Here is an 18648-nt window from a genome sequence, read left to right as displayed (position 1 = left end):
GCAAGAGGGAAGAGATATGGGAACATATGTATATGTATAACTGATTCACTTTGTTGTAAAGCAGAAACTAACACACCATTGTAAAACAGTTATACTCCAATAAAGATGTTAAAAATAAATAAATAAAATTAAAAAAAAAAAAAAGACTAGGATAGACTACCCCAGAGACTATCAGCGCACATTGTACTTAGTAAAGGTAAGTACTGTTTGGCTTCATATCTCTCTATAGGGGATACATTTTTTTTTTTTTTTTTGCGGTACGCGGGCCTCTCACTGTTGTGGCCTCTCCCGTTGCGGAGCACAGGCTCCGGACGCGCAGGCTCAGCGGCCATGGCCCACGGGCCCAGCCGCTCCGCGGCACGTGGGACCTCCCCGGACCGGGGCACGAACCCGCGTCCCCTGCATCGGCAGGAGGACTCTCAACCACTGCGCCACCAGGGAAGCCCGGGGATACATATTTTTACATGTTTATATCTGAAAGAACAGTTTTTGCGTACTAGACTGTGATTGATGGAAAATGTATTTCTGACTGGGCTGCAGTTTAATAAACAATGAGCCAAGGCCACCCCGTATTGTGCACAAGGGGAAACTGAGACTCAGAAAGGGGAAGGGGCTTGCCCGAGGCCACAGGGTCATAGTGCCAAGCTGAGCCAGTCTCACGGTCCTCTGCCCCCTGCCCACTCGCTCAGTGGCGGGGAGCCCCCTCTGCCCCGACCCCAGCTGGGGTGGCTGTTTCCTGAGGCCACTTCCTCTTCCCCCTTCTCTGTGGCGTTGTCACAGGAGACTTTCTTCTCCTCCCCAGGCTGCCCTGTGTCCTCCAGACAAGGTGGGACAGAGGGAGGGCCGGGAAGGACCGACCATCCCAGGCACTTCACTGCCCGCCCACCTGGCCTGCTCTGCCCCTCTCGACACGGCTCCCACCTGGATCTGTTCCATGCAGTGCTGGGGGGACGCGGCGGACACACACTGGATCTCCGGCTTGAGCCTCTGCCGGCTGAAGGCCACAGCCATGTCTCCACACTTCTGGATCTCGGGCGTGGACAGCACACACCAGCGCAGGTAGTGGGGCAGCCCTGTGTGGGTGTGGGTGTGTGGTCACGCTGGCCTGCCTCGGGGCTGGCCCTCAGCAGGAGGAGCCTGGAGTCAGACCCAAGGGAAATTCTGGCTCTTCCCCTGGTTAGCTACAAGGGGTAAGTTATTTCACCATCTGATCCTGTTTCCTTACCCAGAAAGGGGACCACCAAACCTCTTTCAAGGGACTGTGAGGACGCTTGAGGCAGATCATGGCTGTCGTGTATACAACTCAGGCCTGGCATACCATCTCCCTGGCTGTAGGTGGTGGATACGCAGGGGCGGGGGATAGATGCAAAAGCCAGTTGTAGACTACTTTAAGGGTCCAGGAGAGAGACAGTGCCAGAGCCAGGGCCGTGGCCATGTGGTGAGGAGGAGTGAGGCACGGTGGAGGGAGAATGACAGGACTTGACACATTCTGTATGAAGGGGCAAGGATCCCACCCCCTGGAGCAGGTGGGGTTTCCAGGGTACAGCAGGCCATGCGACTCCAGAGTCTTCTTTCCCTACCCCCAGTGGCAGGAAGGTGGAAGCAACAGGTTCCCATGGAGGCCAAGGGACACACACACCTTCTGGGGTGAGCGTCCACCTTTGGCCACCTCTCCAGAAGGCCTGGCCACGCCTGCGGTCAGGCGAGGGCCGGCTGGAGAAGGGACAGCTGAACTTACGGTTGGGGTCACAGAGGAGACCCTTCATGGCGTGCAGGTACTCGCGGCCCAGCCATGCCTCATAGGTCTGCGTGGCGATGGGCACCAGCTCGGAGGTGGTGTCTTTGAACAGCAGGTTCTTCTGGCCGTAGGCCTCAGAGCTGAACATCTGGAAGCTGCTGCCCTCATGGCTGAACAGGCGCTGTGTGTCAAGGGGTCGGGGTGTGGGCTGGTGAGGAGCTGCAGGGGTGAATCCTTTCCTCCCAGTTCAGCCACCACTTCCTTCTTCCTGGGCTCTCAGGCCAGGCGCCCACTCTGAGGACCAGGCGGGGCTCCACCTCCCTCCTTCCGCGGTGCTCCCCCGGTGCATTCTGCCTTCTCACACTCAGCCGGTTGAACACGTGGCTCGTGGCCCAGGTGTGCGATGGTACTCAGCACAAGCAATGGGGCTAAGCCTCGGCGGTATGGATGAGCAAAACTAACTAAAGCTGGTGTGGCCCACGGGCAGAAACTTGCTGCTCTTGTAAGCAGCGGTTTCAGCAAAACATTATTCACCACATTTAACTAATGGTATACTTTGACATTTATTGGTTTTGTCATTTTGTTTATTTGCTCATATGTTCTGATTTTGGTTTTAAGAGCCACAAGTACCAGGAGCTTTCTCTGAGGGGGGCCTGAGTCCCCTGGTCTCCCCACTCTGGCCAGCCCTCCTCGCTGCCAGCTGGCACAGTTGGTCCCTTCTTCACTCTGAGTTGGCCTGAGGTTGAACGCCCCAGAGGTCTGGCTCCCCAGCTGGGGTCTGTCCCTCCTAGTCTGGCTGGCCCAGCCCCAGGATGGCTCTGAGCTCCAAACCCGGTGAGAGACGAGAAGGTCCAGCATCACCCTGAGAAGCTGTGTGGGGTGCCCTGAACTCACCTGGCCTTCGTTGAGCAGCCGGAAGATGAGACCCCCATCTGTGTCGGCCCGGACCACCACGGCATGAGCAGGCACCCGAGCCAGGTGGCATCGCCTCCATTCAGTGACATCAGCCCGGCTGCCATCCCGGCACAGCAGCTCGAAGTTCTGTGACAGCAGCGTCTGGCCCCAGGAGGGCAGGGTTTTCCCTGGGAAGATGGGAATCCTGTGGTGAGCCAACTCGTGTCCTGAGCGGGGCTTGGTGGGGACATCAGGAAGGACCCTTGAGAGGGAGCCCGGGGAGAACTTAGGGTTTCATGGCCACAGACCCACAGTGAAAAGAAACCCTTACGGGAGGTGAGAACCAGAACCACACCAAGAAGTGAGAACCCAGAACCACACCAGGAGGTGAGACCAGAACTCAGAATGAAGAGGAGCTCGGTGGCTGCACCACACAAAACCAGGTGTCTCTGTAGACTGTGTCTATTTACTTACATTTTTTATTTGTCACCAATTTCTAGGAATAAAATGGATTTGAGATCTCTGACAATAACACAGTATATATAAACAGAACTGCTCATTAAAGGTAAAAAGAGTAAGAAAGTAAGAGAAGCTTAGGATAAGAGAGAGAAATGTGTCAGGAGTTCACCACTGCCGTCTGGCACTAAATTTAGCTGTGAGCAGAGGGGCAGGGGACGGGGGGGCCATGGTGGAAACAAACCCCGACAGAATTCACCAGAACCGTGGCCCAGAGACAAGAGGGTAAATTCCCAAAGCTTCAGCCACAACTCCAGCTATTAATATTTTGGCATTTTTCCTCCATGTCCTTTTTTCTATTCTGTTTTCTAACAATTTTAAATATAGTTAAGGACATACATGATAGGCAATTTTGCATCCTACTTATTTAAAAATATTTTTCCACATTACTGGAAGCTTTCCATAAAACTCATTTATAAGGGTGAACATCAACGCCAAATAGGAATATTAAGAAGACGAATTTCAAGGATTGTAACTCATGCAATAAGATATACCACAGACGGCCCTACATAACAATATTTTAATGACTTTTAAATTTTAAAATGAGTAGGATAAACCTCTGCTAGAAAATAGGAAGGAAAAAGATAATTTGTGGGATCATGAACACTCTATTCACTATTTAAAAATAAACCAGAAAACCAAGAGAGTAATAGTTTGGAAAAGTCCATAAAGGTCATTTTTAATGACTGCATGATCATTTATAGCACTCTCAACAATTACTCAGTGTCATTCTCTCCCCACTCCCCAACTTTCCTCTATTTATAAACTGCTGCAAAACCTTTGCAATAGAGCTCCAAGGGATCATTTGGCCTTCCCTCGAGACAAATGCATCATTTAGGTATTTCGATCTGCCACTCCTGTGTTTCTTCACTAGGGACAATTAAAACCATATTACTTCACTACTTTGAACATTTATGTCAATTCCACTCTTTTGCTCTTACCGACCTTTTTGCCTGAAGACAACTCTTTAAAAAATTACTTCCTTAGGTTTCCTTAGACTATCATCAACATTTTAAAAGAGATGGGTTTAACCCAATACACCCCTAATTCTTTCTCCATCTTCCAAATTCTCGTTTGCTTGACTCATCATAGGATCGTCCTGCTCTGAAGACAATCCTATGTCTCCTTTTTCAGATCAGTTTTTCCTCAAATCTGGTTCATGTTGTTGGCCTTCATGAATGTCAGACTACATGATGGACCTTCTGATTTAAAAGGAAAGATGAACAAAAAAAGAGAGATAATGATTCTTTAAAAAAGACAATGATCAGACATTATGGAACAGGCAAAACTGTAGAGACAAAAGCCTGACTGGTGGGCATCAGGGAGGAGGTTGGAAGGGATTGACCAGAAAGGGGTATGAAGGAACTTTTGGGGTGAAGGGTCTGCCACAGTCACTATCTTGGTTGTGGTGTGGGTTATACAACAGTATGTTTTTGGCAAAACTCATAGAACAGTACTTCAAAAAGGGTGCATTTTGCTGTATGTAAATTATACCTCAATTAAAAAAAAAACTAGAAGATTCTTAGGCAAATCCAAATTAGGGTACATTCTATAAAATAACCAGCCTGACTCTTCAAAAATGTCAATGTCACTAAAAACAAAGATTGAGAAACTGTGCGAAGTTAAAGGAAACTAAAGCAACCTAAAAGCTAAATACCATGTGTGATCAAAGATCAGGCCCTGGCCTGAAAAAATTGCTACAAAGGACAGAATTGGGACAATTAGTGAATCTGGAACATGGACTGTAGCTTAAATATTGTGTCGATGTTACATTTCCTGAATTTGATAACTGCACTGTGGTGAGGTCCACATCACCTTGTTCTTAGGAGACATGTACTAAAGTATTAAAGGGTGTGATGTGGGCAAACATATTCTCAAATGGTTTGGAAAGACACACACACGTACAGAAAGAATGATCAATTCCACGTGGCAAATGCTCAAAGCTGGAATCTGTTTAAAGAATAAATGGGGGTTCTTTGAATTATTCTTGCAACTTTTCTAAAGCTCAATTATTTCAAAATCTAAAAATCTTAAAATGACAATGGTATAATGGATCAACACCTAACACCAACCCATCTTTAATAAGTCCTCGTCCAGGGATAAGGGATGGCTCCTTCAGGAAAAGGACCAAAGGCTGGAAGGGACAGTAGATGACAGCTAGTGCAGAGGTTTGCAAACTTTTTTTCTTCAAAAGCAGAATCTTCACATGGAAACGGAACCCAAGGCCAGAAACGTATCAGAGCGGGGCAGAGCCGCTCAGCAGGTCCCCTTGCCTGCAGAGCAGCTGAGCTCTATCGGTGAGCCCCACCTCTTTCTTTCTGTCAGGGAGGGTTATGGGCCCTGAGATCCGCTGCTGGGGGCAGCCCCTCCACTCACCGTCTGTGTTCTCCAGCACCGTGCTGTGCTTCACAAAGGCCACGTCCCCGGCCCCTTCTGCCAGGCACCTGCGCAGGTGGAACCAATGAGCTGCCATCCTCCACCTCGGGAGGTCTGGCCTGGGCATGGGGGGTGGGGTCATGGAGGGCACGGGTTTCACAGTCATGCTGTCCTGGGTTCCAGTTCCCCAGTTTGTTGGCTGTGTGGTTTTGGCAAGTTGTGGAGCCCTCCTAGCCTCTATCGCCTGTAAAGTGGGGATGAGAAAGTGGCTCCCGTAGGGAGACATCCTTTATAATCCGTATAGATCCTGTACAGCTGAGCTTGGGGCCTGAAAGGAGCGGGTGATCCTATGGCAGCTGCTTGATCAGCAGCCTTAACACTCAGGATGTGTTGAAGATGACTCCTGAGGTCATACCAAAAACCCTGAGTGGAAGGGACCAGGACTTTGTGGATCCTCTATCTGTCACTGCCCAGTGATGGAGGCAGGTCAGGGCCTACTAGGCAAAGGGGCTGCCTGGGTCCCTACAGCCAACAAACAAGCAGGGACTGGACTGGGGGGATGACATCAGGAGAGATGGGGTGGGCGAGAGTCTCTGGCTTGGAGGACCAAGAACTGTTTTTCTCTCTGTGCCCCAAACTGCATTTCCCTTATTACACCCTGGGGCATGGGGCCCCAGCAGGCTCTCGGGTTCCAGGTGGAGACATTGTGGCCAGGGCCGTCAGAGGGACCTGGGAGACTCCCAGTTCAAACCCCATCGAGTGTTTCCTCCTTTGTGGACAGATGGAAGTGCACCACAAGCAGCTAGAGACTCTCTTGTCTCCATGGAGGGCTGCTCTAAAGTGCCAACCTGAACAGGGGCAGAGAGAGGCCAGCCCTGAGCATCAAGCCTCGGGGGTCCCCCCCATGCTCCCCCACTCCAGCATCCTCCCTCCAGGTCTCAGACACCAGAACGGGGACCTGGGAGCAGCCAAAGGCTGTTTTGGCCATTTTCTTCTCTCTGAGCCCTTACTTCTCTAAATATACCAAACATGTTGATTTTATGAGCAAATCCTGCCTGGCATATACCAGTTTGAGGTTTTTAAACTAACCAGGCACATGGACTATATAAAGGGTGCTTTGATGAGAGGCAGCTGACATCGCCGCTGCCCCAGGGGCCCTCCCTGTGCCGAGGTGTCTTTCCCCCGCGCTTGTGGCCCCGTCCCAGCCCCTCTCACCGGAAGGCCCCGCTGTAGTCGTAGTATCTCTCCAGGGGGCTCTTGTCACACACCCCTTCCCCGGCGGTGTTGCCCCGGCAGAGTCGACAGAGGGACTCTGAGTAACTTGTCTCTCCTGCCCCGGGGACGCAGCTGCCCCCAAAATAGTCGCTGACAGCTGTGGGAAAGAGACAGAGGGGGTCAGTCACACGGCATCAGACCCCGCCCCACCCTCCAGAGAGTGCTCAGGCCACTCGGGTTGGAGTCAGGAGGGCTGGGCTCCCCAGGGACCCAGCCGGACTCCCCAGGCTTCAGTCTGAGCAAAACTGGAGCGCTGGATCTGCTCAGCGGTTCCCAGACGGGGGCCACAAAAGTGTGGGCGTCGGAGAGTGACTGCTGTTATTTAAAAATGGCTCAGGGGGATAAAACGTTTACCCCCCAAATGGCCACACAGGACAACTATCAACCAGATAGTGTTCTCATTGAGGGTTTCATTTCAGAAGGAGTTATGTGTGATCAGTGAAAGTAGGGAAATAAATGATTACTTAAAGAGTATAATTAATTTTATAGACTACACTTCTCAAAACACAGGGAGGGGAGGGAAACAGCAGAGAAGGAGGCCTGGCTGGGGACGAATTCAGCATCTGCAGGATTCTGGGGCCCTTGCCAGCACCCAGGCCCCGAGTCCACCCTCCTGGCAAATATCCTGCGCCCAAGGACCCCCTAGTGCCATGTAGGGTGAGCCAGTTGCACTGTGCTTGGCTAAACCAAGTTCTTCCAGGGCAGGTTCCTTTCTTGGTCTTTCTGCATCCTCGCAGGGGAGTGGATATTTAATAAATGTGCCAAATGACTGGTAAACCTCCCACAGCTGGGCGCCGTCTGAGAGGACATGCCTTCCAGGCCCTTGTGCGCGGTGCTGTATGGGGGTAGAGTATCCACGTGTATGTGTGTGTGCAGGTGGGGGCAGCATGCATGTGTGTAGTGTGTGGGTCTGTGCCTGCATGGATGGGTGTGCCCACGTACGCGTGCACATGTGTGGGTTTGTGCATGTGTGTATGTGTGTGTGCACCACGTGTGTGTGCACCACAGTGACCGGGAGGGATGGAAGCTGAGCTCATAATAACAGCAGCTCCCTGCAGCGAGCACAGCCCCTGTGCCGTGCATTCTGTAAAGATGTTGTGTAGATTATCCCAGTCCTCCCAACGCCACAGCACTGGAGTAAGTGTTAATTTCCCCATTTTACAGGTGAGGAAACTGAAGTTCAGTGTGTAGAGTAATCTTTCTGAGGGCAGGTCATGCTGAGCCAGGGTGTAAACTCACATGTACCCACAGCAAAGTCTGGGCTCTGAAAGACCAGGTGCTTGCCTACGTGTGGAACAAACCAGAAAGCAGCACACTCAGGAACAAGGGGTTTGGGGATGCCTGAAACTCTCCTCAAGGGGTGGTGTGGTCTCAACAGGGCAGTTTGAGAAGGTGGTCATGTGTCAGGGGCCACCTCAGACTGACACAGCTGGGTGGCCAGCGGGTGACCGGGAAAAGAGGCCCAAAGCATGGGCCTCTGTCCAGGTCACCAGAACCAGGGCTCTGGGCTCCCAGCCAGGTCCCCTCAGCACCTCCTGCCCTCGCTCAACTTTCACGGGGCACATGCTGTTTGCAGGATGGCCCTATTCTCACCACCTGCGAATCAATGGCGAGTCTCTGATTAGCCACTTGAGAGCTTTCTGGGCGCAAGTCCGCAGTTTGTTTGGGTCCTGAAAAAATACGGCTTCTGACCCTGTAAAGCTAAGGACACATTCGTGGCAATGGCAACCATGTCTACACCAGGTGAGAGGTGCTCCTGGGCGATTCGCCGCCTCCCGTGAGGTGGGCCTGCAGGGCCTGTGCTTGGCTGTGCCGGGGGCCCCGGGAGGAGTGAGTGAGTGTTGAGTGCCTGGAGGAGCCAACCAGGCAGAAATGTAGGTGGGGGCAGCAGCAGGCCGGCCAGTGGACAGGAGGGAGTGATGCCATCGACGAGGGGTCTGGGGAGGCCCAGGGGAGGCGGCTGTGCTGCCCCTTAAAGGAGGCGCAGTGAAGGTGAGCCCGGAGGGAGGCTGTCCCACGAGGGGAGACGCAGAGCCCCTGCGGGAGAAGCCGCTGGCAGCCAAGCCCTCACCTTTGAGCACGTCGCAGCCCATCACCGAGAGGCGGCCACTCTCCACCAGGTAGCCCACGGGCACGTTCCAGCCCACCGTCCTGTTGATGCCCGTGTGGCAGGACGTCACGCCTTTCAGGGTGTTGATGGTCACGTGGGAGCCCCTCTTCACCACAGCCACGGCATAATAGGAGGTACCGACCTCTAGGAGGAGGGGAGAGGAGAGGAGTGAGGGTGAGAAGGCTGCGGGGGTGTGCACGGATGCATGTGTGTACGCGTGCACGTATGTGGACGTGCATGTGCGTGCGTGCATGGCATTCTAGTACCAAGAGAGCAAGTGGGTGCAATCCACGTGTTGTATCACAAGACCCCGCCCCCTCCAGCCTCCGCGGTAGCTATTATCTTGAGAGGTTCATTCATTCATTAATGTCCCCCTTGTCCTTCCCGAGCCAGCGGGCACTCCGCTGGGTCTACATTTGCACACATCAAGGGAGCTCTGTAGCCAGACCAAAAGCAGAAGTAGCCTGCAAGTCTTCCGTCTTCCAGAAGTCTAGCCCCTTAGGAGAACTTAGAGGGTGTGAGGGATGGTATCGTGTTAAGGGAAGAGGAGTGGTTGCGAGCCACAGACGGAGCAGGGCAGGCACGTCCCTCAGATTAGAAAAAGTGATTTCTCAGTGCTGGGCCAGGGGTGAGGGGTAGAGAGAGACAGACACACAGACACTCACACACACACAGAGGGAGAGAAACATGAACGATTTGGTCCCAAATCACTCAAGACCCGAATGGGGTGCATGTGGGCGGGCGAGGGTCTACAGCCTTGCAAAAGATTCCCCTGGGCCAGAGGTTGCCTGGAAGAGGCCATTCAGACAAGACAGGGATGACTCCTCTATGGGACTGATGACCAGAGGGCATCCATCACACACAGACATGTACACGACTGCCCGGGGGTGGTCAGATGCCCATGATCATAACGAAGCTGAGTCCTAGAAAACCAAGCCAGTGTTATTTCTTGCACCCCTGAGCCTGGCCCCTGTCAACCTAAGCAGTCTGTCTGGTCCCACCCTCTGACTCCCCAGTCTCTTCCTAGTTTCTTGAACTCACCAAGCTCTTTTCTACTTGGGACACTTTTCAGAGTGCAACTTTAATGTCACCTCTCCAGAGAAGCCCTCCTGTCTGCTCTATTTTAGCCGGTCTTCCACAGCCTTTATCTTCTCCCTCATGGCCTTTCCTTCCTTCACAGCACCCAGCACATTTGTAACTACAGTTTTTGGTGTTTATTTACTATGTGACTCTTGCTCTTTGAGGGCAGGAATGGGTTCTCTTGCTTACTACTCTATGCTCATGACTGGCATGTAGTAGGTGCTCCATGAATGTGCTGAATTAATTAAAAAGGAAGAGCTGTGTTTGGGGCCCATGAGGCAGGGCTGTTTCTGGCCATTGAGTGGAAAGCCTGGCTGGTTTGCAGGGTTGGACTGTGTCCTGTGTCATCTGACAGTCATCAATGCAACAGGTGACCAAGCGAGGCCCTGTGCTGGGTACCAGGCACCAGGGGTATACAAGGATGAAGACCAGGCTTGCCTCAGGGGACTCGCTGTGGTGAGGACAAAAAAAACAGACAGAGGGGAAAGGACCTTGTGGAGTGAGTCAGTGCTCTGGAAAGCAGGAAAGAGAGGCCCTCTGCAGGGGTGGGAGGGCCCAGCGGAGCTCTTTGGAGGTGACAGCTGAGCTGGGCTGTGGCAGACGCTAGGCACTGGACAGGTAGAGGCGAGGGGTGGGTATCCAAAGGGCAGGCTGTGCCAGAGGCATGTCTGGTGTGAGTGCAGTGCTGGGGCAAAGAAACGCACATTTCTGAGCACACACCATGTGTCAGGTGCACACAGACCGGCTCATTTAATCCATGTGACAGGGCAGGGACCACTATCCTGATTTTATGGTCAAGGAAGTGGAAGTTGTTCAAGGTCACACAAGATGACAGGAAGGGGTAGAACTGGGATCCCTTCTTGGTCTGTGGGGCTCTGCAGTTCCTAGTCACCACTTCCTGTCTGGCCCCATCCCCACTCCACGCTGCATCTGACAGAGGGCACTGGAGAGTGAGGGGAGCTGGGCATCACTGATGCCTCGTTCACCTGGCAATCATGCCCCGCACTACACCAGGTATGGGGTAGCCCCTCAGTAAGAGCTTGTGGGTGATGGTTAGGGGGCTGCTGGGCTCCCCATGAGGAAGAACAAACTCAGGTCAGCCCTTCGTGTCTCTGGCACCCCCGGCTCTGGGGACAGGACTACTGACCAGCTAGGGGGCTGCAGGGTCGGGCCGGGCCCAGCAAGGACATACTGCTGAGTGACCTCTTCTCTCCTTCCAGCCCCCTCCCACTTGGCCCTCTGACCTTGATCATACACCTCGCCCACCACGGGCTTCAGGCCGTGCTCCTTCCCTGCCTCGTAAATGGCTCCTCCATCCAGAGTGATGGCGTCAGCTTCCCGGGCCTGCTGGGAACAGGTGGGTCAGTGCAGCCTGGCCCCAGGGGCACTCAGCCAGGAGCTCAGGGACACCTGCTCAGGGCCCCTTGAAAAGCCATGGAGGTCCACGTGGTCCTCATCATCTGGCCTGGGAGCCCTGTCTTGGCTCAGCCTCTCAGGCCCCTCCCTGCCAGGGCCTAGGGGTCTCCCCCGACCAGGACCAAGGGCTCACCTTGATGAGTGACCAAGGGCTCACTTTATTTTTTTTATAATTATGTTATTTAAAAAATATTAATTTTATAGGACTACACATAGTTAAAAATCAGATAGCACAAAATGACAAGTAGTGAAAAGTGAGTCTCCCTCACTTTCTTGTTTCTCAACCCCCTGCCTCTGCTACTAACCTGTTTCTCGGGTTTTCTCTCTAAGATGCAGATTGAATCCTACCAATATCCTCTTCAATTGTTTCCTTTTTGTTTTAAAACACAAATGGGGTCCACGGGTAAAATGATCGTTCAACATAATTGGTTTCCACCCTCACGGTGGATCCTGGCCCAAGCCCGTGGCCACATGGATTGTGACTAGATTAGCTCTGGGGGCGCACCAGGGGCTAAGCTGGAATGAAAACCCGGGTCCCCTTGTGTTTGCCCCCGATGCTTCTCTCCACACCTTGTCCTGTACTGAAGTCCTGCCTCTTAATTGAGTCCGTGCCAGTTAGCAGATCTCCTGCCCCTCAGAACAGCTCTCCCACCCACCATGCACCCACCCAGGACTGCTGGCCCTGTTCCTCCTGCCCCAGAAAACACACAAGCCCAGTTCTGGAAAACTCCAAGGAGGAGCGAGTAACTGCCATGGGCCACTGAGGGGTCTGCTGTCTGGGCTCCCCTGGGTGGGGCGGGTCATGTCCCCCATGTAGAGGGGCTCTGTGCAGGGAAACTCTGCCTCTCAGACACCTTTCCCCACCGGCGCCCTGAGCAGGGCCCTCCCTGGGCCTCCCAGCGCCTGGGCAGGAAACAAGCTGGCCCTTGTTGCCGGGGAAACTCAGGAGATCCTATCGCCCGGACCCTGGCGGTGGGGAGGACTCCGGAGCCTTTCCTGGTGAATGAGGCTATTGTGCGCTCCCTCCTGAGTCAGAGCCCTCTCGTCTGTGCAGAGCGGAAGGGAGAGGTCTCACCGTGATGAGCTGGAGGCAGTGGTCAGCTGAGGTGCCCTGGACGCACAGGAGGGAGGGCTGGATGCTGGCTTGCTGGAAGGCCTTGCTCATGTCACTGCACTTCTGCTGCTCCGGGTCTGAGATGGTGCACCATCGCACCTCCATCCCTCCGAGTGCTGGGGGTGGGGGGGAACAGTGAGGCCCCGCTCCTGCAGCCCCAGCCCCTGCGTTCCGTCAGCATGTATAGCCAGTCCTGTGCAGCAGCCCTGCCCTCTCACTGTGGAGTACTGGGGCACAAAGAGGCGTCACAGGCTGGGAGGGGGCCGGGCTCACTGGCAAAGCCGTGTGTGGGCCATGCACTCCCTGCACTTGCCCAGCACAGCTCAGAGCCGGGCCCTTTGCATAGGCCAGGGAGGGTTTCCCTAGGTAGCAGCTGGGCTTCCCCCGCCCACCCCTCCCTGGCCTGGAGCACAGCCTGGTGGGTGGAAGGAGCATTGGCTGTTTCCTGCCCCTTTTGGGTCTGTGTGTCTCCAGCAAGAGGGTGCTGGACTGGGTTCTCTCACTCAGTCGTGTCCCTGGGCCCTCCTCATGAACTGGGACATGAGACTGGGAAGTGGTTGTGGCTGCCCTTGAGGAGCCTTGCCCCCTTTGGAGCATCTGTGATTATGCCCCCTTTAGACCTACCCTCTGTGGGCACAGTGCCAGGTCCCTGACAGGGGAGGGTGAGGAGTCAGCAGGTTGGGTTCAAGTTCCTGCTCCTCCAGCTGGTGACTTCAGGTAACCTATTTGACTTCTCTGAGCCTGTTTTGTCATCTGAGAAAGCAGATGAGGAAACCACCTTCTGCGCTGTAAGTAAACCTCTGTAGAGCCAGGACACAAGGTCCTCAGTGGACTGCCTCTTAGGCCCCTCCTCCTGATGGAGACCCTCTTGGGTCCCATGATCTGGGGATCCTGGGGGCCCAGCAGACGTGGTGCCCAGCTCCCTGAGGTTGCTGCCTTTGCAGACCCGAGCTCCTCCACCATTCACCCTCCCAGCCAGCCCTGCCAGGGATGCCTGTGCTCCTGGGAAGCCTGAGGCTTTGGGTCCACTTCCACCCACCAGGGACCCTCTCAAGGCAGCCTGTGTTTTCCATCCCCACCCCAGGGTCAAGACTGCCGGTTCCTCCACAGCCTCCCTTTGGCCCCCTCCGCCTCCCCCCGGCTCTGGGTGTCCCCCTGGAATGTGGAGGTGCCCTCGCCCTCTCCAGTGCTCCAAGGCTGCACCCTGGTAGGCCTAGCAACTGCCGGGCCCCGACCGGGGTGGCAGGTCCATTTTTTGTACTGACGAGGTCAGAGCGGAGGCTTGAGGCCATCCTTTTAGCAGCCTCCGCCCGCGATCCCCGCGAGCCGCTCCCGGAGGTCCGGCCTCACGTCTCAGCGTCCGGGACCGTGACTCCCTTGGGAGCGGCCCGTGCTGACGCAAGGAGTCCCGGTCTGCGCCTCCCACCCCCCATCCATGCAGGGCGCCCTGGAGCCGTCTCCCGGGCAGTATCTCTCTCCTCCTCCCCTCCAATCAATCCCTCCGAATCTTCTCCCGCCTCCCCCGCCACGGGGGCTCAGGAGAAGTAGAGCCGTTCTGGCTCCCAAACCCTCCTTGGGCTTCCTCGCCCATCAAGAGCATTCACCCTCCGGACCTCCCCCCACCCCCGACACTCCAGGGCTCTCCCCTCCACGCCTCTGCCCGCGCCTCTCCTTCCTCCAAGAAGCCCTCCCGGGTCAGTGCTCGTTCCCTTCCCCGTCCTTCTTCGCGCCTCGCGCCTTTCTAGCCTCCCCCCTTTCCTGGGAGACAAAGGTTCAGGACACTTTTTCCAGCCCGCGGGACCCTCGTGTGTGTGTGTGTGTGTGTGTGTGTGTGTGTGTGTGTGTGTGTGTGTCTGGAGAACTCCAGGACCCCCGGCCCAGCTCCTACTCCCAGGGCCGGGCGGCGGGGTCTCACCAGTGCGCAGAGCCAGGATGAGCCACAGAGCCACGCTGGGGCCCCGCATGGCGCAGTCTAGAGCTAGCTGGGGCTGGGTTTGGCGCGGGTTTTGTCTAGGTGTGGGTCCAAGTGGGTCAACAGCAGCCGGGGCTTTCTTCCTCCTTCTTCCCTGGCACTGGCCTTCAGCTCCTTAAGTGCGGCCTGGGTGTGCCTTGGCGGTGTCCACGCCCCTAACGTGCACCCGCCCACCCCCGACTGGACACCTGGGCGCTGACCGGACTGGCCTTACGCTTCTCTTTGGCGCCCCCTGCTGGAGCCTGTGCCGCTGCGAGGGCTGAGTCTAACCGCAGGTCTCTTGATCCCCATGCTCCTAGGCCTGGACACACACGCTCAGCTGTTTCTGAGAGTAAGGTATCTGCTGTCTGGGGCCTGATTCCCCCAGCTCACGGGTGTTCCAGGGCTCTCTCACCTCAACAATCTGCCCTGAATTCCAGAACATCCTCCCCTCCTCTTGTCCTAGAAAGATCCCAAATATCTCGTCCAACAGGAGAGGGAAAAGTTTGGATTTGGAAAGAAGAAGAGGTCAGAATCCTAGGGCCTGAGCTGGAAGGAAGCTCGAAGGCAATCAAATTCATTCACCAGCATCTCTTCAAGCACAGATTGTACAAAGGATCTGGGGCTACAGAGATGAACCCAAGTTGATGTGGTCCTGACTGGGGAGGAGCTGGCAGTGGGGGTATCTCACTGCCTCTCTTTGGGCCTAGAGACAGGAAGTGACTTGCCCTGGGTCACATATTTAGTCAGTGACAGTGCTGGAACTGGAACCCAGGTCTCCGGCAGAGCCTCGCTCATTCCATCATGCTTTGGAGGATGGGAAGAAGACCAAACATGGACTAGGCTGGTGGTTCTCAAAGTGTGGTCCCCAAATCAGCATCATTAGCATCACCTGGGAACTTGTTAGATATGCAGATTCTCAGGCCCGCATGTGACCCACTGAATCAAAAACTTTAGGGGAAGACCATCAACAATCTATGTTTTTGATTCTGGTGCACAGCAGGGTTTAAGAAGCACTGTTCTATGCAGACCAGAAGTGCAGTTCTCCATGTGTACTGGGGATGAGGGGACTGGACTGCAGAAACGGTTACTCAGTGATCCATTTATGTCCTCATCTTTTGTCATCGCCACCCCTCCCCCACCCCCATGAGTACCCAGGAATGAGCTCCTCCCTATCTTGGGTAGAGGACATGTGTAAAAAGAACACTGAGTGAGAGAGAAGGGAACTTGGGTCTGGGTTTGTCAGTCCTTGAGCCTGCTCTGCTCCCTGGGGAAGGGAGCGCTGAGTCCTCCGATTGGGCCATGAAACTGTTGCTTATCACACCCTGAGATGATCTGTGGATGGTACATGGGCTGGGCTTTAGGAGACCTGAGCTGTACTCTTGTTATTACTGACTCACTGTGTGACCTTGGGCAAGTTCGTTCTCCTCTCTGGGCTTGTTTCCCCTGTGAAAGGCAGGTCATGATGGCTGTGATGTGCCATTTTTCTTCCCCCAATAGCTGTCTGCTCTGGAGAATCTGAGGGGGGCATGTTTGGTGGAAGCTGGTTTTTCATCCCCAGCTGGATCCATCCGAAGGAGGGGCACCTCTTTCTAATTTGCACGGATAGTAGGTGGCCCTGGCAGAAGGGCTATGGCTTGTCCTAAGGGGATGGAATAAATAGGTGTCTTTAGCAAGCCTCACCCCATGAGGATGAAGAGGCTCACTTTGTCACACTCAGGAACAACCAGAAGTTACTGGCGGGATTTGTGTTCATTAAGTCGTTCCTTTAAAACTCCTGGTGACACTGATAAGGTGTGAAACAGCTACAAGCTAAGAGCTTGGGTGAGCTCTTTCACGACGGGTCCTTTCCCTATCTCTCAGGAGTCATTCCTCAACTGTGGCTCATCAGGGAACTTGCTGTTGCTGGGCTCCAGGGGCTTCTACATCAGGCCCATTTGCCTGGCCTTAGCATGGACATAGCTTTGTATTTGATACCTGTGTGTAATGGGGAACTCTGCCTCAGCTTGAGCCTGGATCCTATTTCTGGGGTGCAGACATACCTGGGTGAATCAGAGGAATGGGTGGGATGCAGTGAGAGTAGTTTAACCCAGGAATAGCCTTATAGAGGGCAGAAGCACTGAGGATAGTTTGGTCCCCATTCTGGACTCATACTGAGGTTAGAGGGAGAGTATAAAAAATAGAAGAACTGGTTTCACTAACACTTCCGTAAGATGTTGGGGCCTAAGCAACAATGCTTTGGGACCTCCTGACCCTATTCCATAATATGAAATGCAGAGAGCTCTTCTCTACCAAAGACACAGCTCTGGTCCTCCAAGGATTTGGGAGCTTGCTTGTCATGGAACTCAGGAACAGTAGCAGATGCTATTGGATGGAACACACTAAAGATAGCCTCTGGGGACTCAGAAAGAAGAGGGGGCCTTTGACAGGGAGCAGAGAACCTGTATTGGCAGATATGGGGGCTAATGAGACAGAAAAATGTGAACAATTCTTTTACCCAGAGTCTTAGGAAAATTCATATTTTTTCATTTCAACAAACCATAATTTGTATTTTTCTATTTCTATGGGTTTTCAGGCCTATGACTAAGAAAAAGTCCAGACAATTTTTATTCGGGGGACACTTGGAACAGCTGGTATGCACAGAGAAATCAGGAATGGTGAACATTTGCAGCAGTAAATGTGTTATAAAAGGATATTACATTCTTACCCCTGATGTCACTCCCCAAGTATTTGCTGTTTAATACATCTGAATTTGTATATTGAGATCAATGGTAGGCATATTAAGCAAGTTTTGTGAATAAAAGCTTTTGCCTCTCTAAAAGTATTTTCCCTATGAAACTGGACTTAGGGGAAGCCCTGTGTATTTGGGCTACATGATATTCCATGTGTAAGCTTTTCAAAGGCAGATTCTCTGTACTCATCACAGGCCCTTGAACAGGGAGGATGATTTCTAAGTGTGAGCTATTAGGTTTGAGGATGTTACTACTTATTGTTAAGGTGTCTCCTACTGCTGGAGGGGGAGGCTGAGAAGAGCCACAGAATTTGGGGACTAGGTCCCCAGAAGCTTTGTCTGTTTCAGTGGCATGGCAAGGGCTGAGCCTTGGACAGGAGGCTGAACTCCACAAGGGCCTGGGTGGTGTCTTGTCTGCCATCGTTCCCAATGTCTAGCATCATGTCTGGGATAAGTAGGCACTCAATAAATATTATTTAAGTGAAAAGTGGACAGTGTGTCTCTTTCAAGATATTTGGCTAGGAAAGGAAGAGGGGTTGTTTTCAGATTTGGGGTCAAGGGAAAGTTTTTATAGGAGAAATTTGATCATATAGTCAGAGCACAAGTAGCCCATGGAGGAAGGAGAATAACAAGACAGGAAAAGAGGGTAATGGAAGAAGATATGAGGAATAAGACCAGGAGGACAAGCAGAGGGTGATCTTCAAAGGAAAAGAGAAAATGCTTCTTCCTCGCAGATGGGTAAAATGAAGGGTGGAAAAGGCTCCACCAGGTGTCAGACCTGTATTCAAGGGTAGGTCTCTCATCCTGGAGCTCAGTTTATTAATTATCAAACCACAAAAGTTTTTTTTTCCCCTGAAAATTCTCCTTGCAGTCCAGACTTTAAAATTTAGAAGAAGATTAGAAGGCTCCAAGATTAACTCTGGAGATACAGGTTTAAAGCCATTAATAAATCTCCATCTATTCTGTTGAATATAAGATTTAATCTGAGTGGAAACCAGTAAAAAGGGAGGCTAAAGAGTAAAATCAAGAATACTATATTTAGCTCTGTCAATAAGGCTTTCAGAGAAATTATTCATACCCAGCTACTTCCGAGGAGGTTTCAGATGACTTATAATGAAAACATATGCACAAGAAAGATAAAATTTATACAAAAAATGTCACAAAGCATGTTCAGGGAGAGAGATTGTTATTCCAGGAACCAGAAAGGAAAGGACTATAATTAAACAAAAAATTTTAGCTAATTTAGAGATTTATAGTCAGACCTTTTTATCCATTCTCATCCCCTACTCCATGTCCCCAACTCTACCAATTTGCAAATGAAGTCATTGCCAACACTTACACAAGTCTGTTTTCAGCCCATTAAAAACCACAGCAGTGAAGATGACCATGCTGTACAGAGGCCAGCAGGCTCTGGACAAGTAGAGGAGCTGTGTGCCCTGATCACCTG

At 52.9% G+C, this 18648-nt stretch overlaps 1 protein-coding gene across 2 annotated transcripts in view; it reads right to left on the bottom strand.

Moving 5' to 3' along the window:
- The window catches only part of MELTF (melanotransferrin), a 27243-nt gene extending 12621 nt beyond the window's left edge, over nucleotides 1-14622 (bottom strand). Inside the window, exons 1-9 of one of the 2 annotated variants that reach the window (XM_007115232.4) lie at nucleotides 14435-14622; nucleotides 12481-12635; nucleotides 11234-11333; nucleotides 8871-9053; nucleotides 6740-6896; nucleotides 5525-5592; nucleotides 2633-2820; nucleotides 1739-1919; nucleotides 922-1073 (exon numbers count right to left, since the gene is read on the bottom strand). In XM_007115232.4, the coding sequence (XP_007115294.1) occupies nucleotides 922-1073; nucleotides 1739-1919; nucleotides 2633-2820; nucleotides 5525-5592; nucleotides 6740-6896; nucleotides 8871-9053; nucleotides 11234-11333; nucleotides 12481-12635; nucleotides 14435-14483 (1233 nt within the window). In that variant the 5' untranslated portion in view covers nucleotides 14484-14622. The remainder of the gene's footprint in view (nucleotides 1-921; nucleotides 1074-1738; nucleotides 1920-2632; nucleotides 2821-5524; nucleotides 5593-6739; nucleotides 6897-8870; nucleotides 9054-11233; nucleotides 11334-12480; nucleotides 12636-14434) is intronic. The other variant, XM_024124442.3, reaches the window with a different exon arrangement.
- Nucleotides 14623-18648: the final 4026 nt, after the last annotated feature.

Source organism: Physeter macrocephalus, chromosome 1, assembly GCF_002837175.3.
Source record: "Physeter macrocephalus isolate SW-GA chromosome 1, ASM283717v5, whole genome shotgun sequence".
In the NCBI taxonomy this organism is placed as follows: Eukaryota; Metazoa; Chordata; class Mammalia; order Artiodactyla; family Physeteridae; genus Physeter; species Physeter macrocephalus.
Note: the sequence above shows the minus strand (reverse complement) of the source record. Positions and strands in the feature narration are given on the sequence as shown.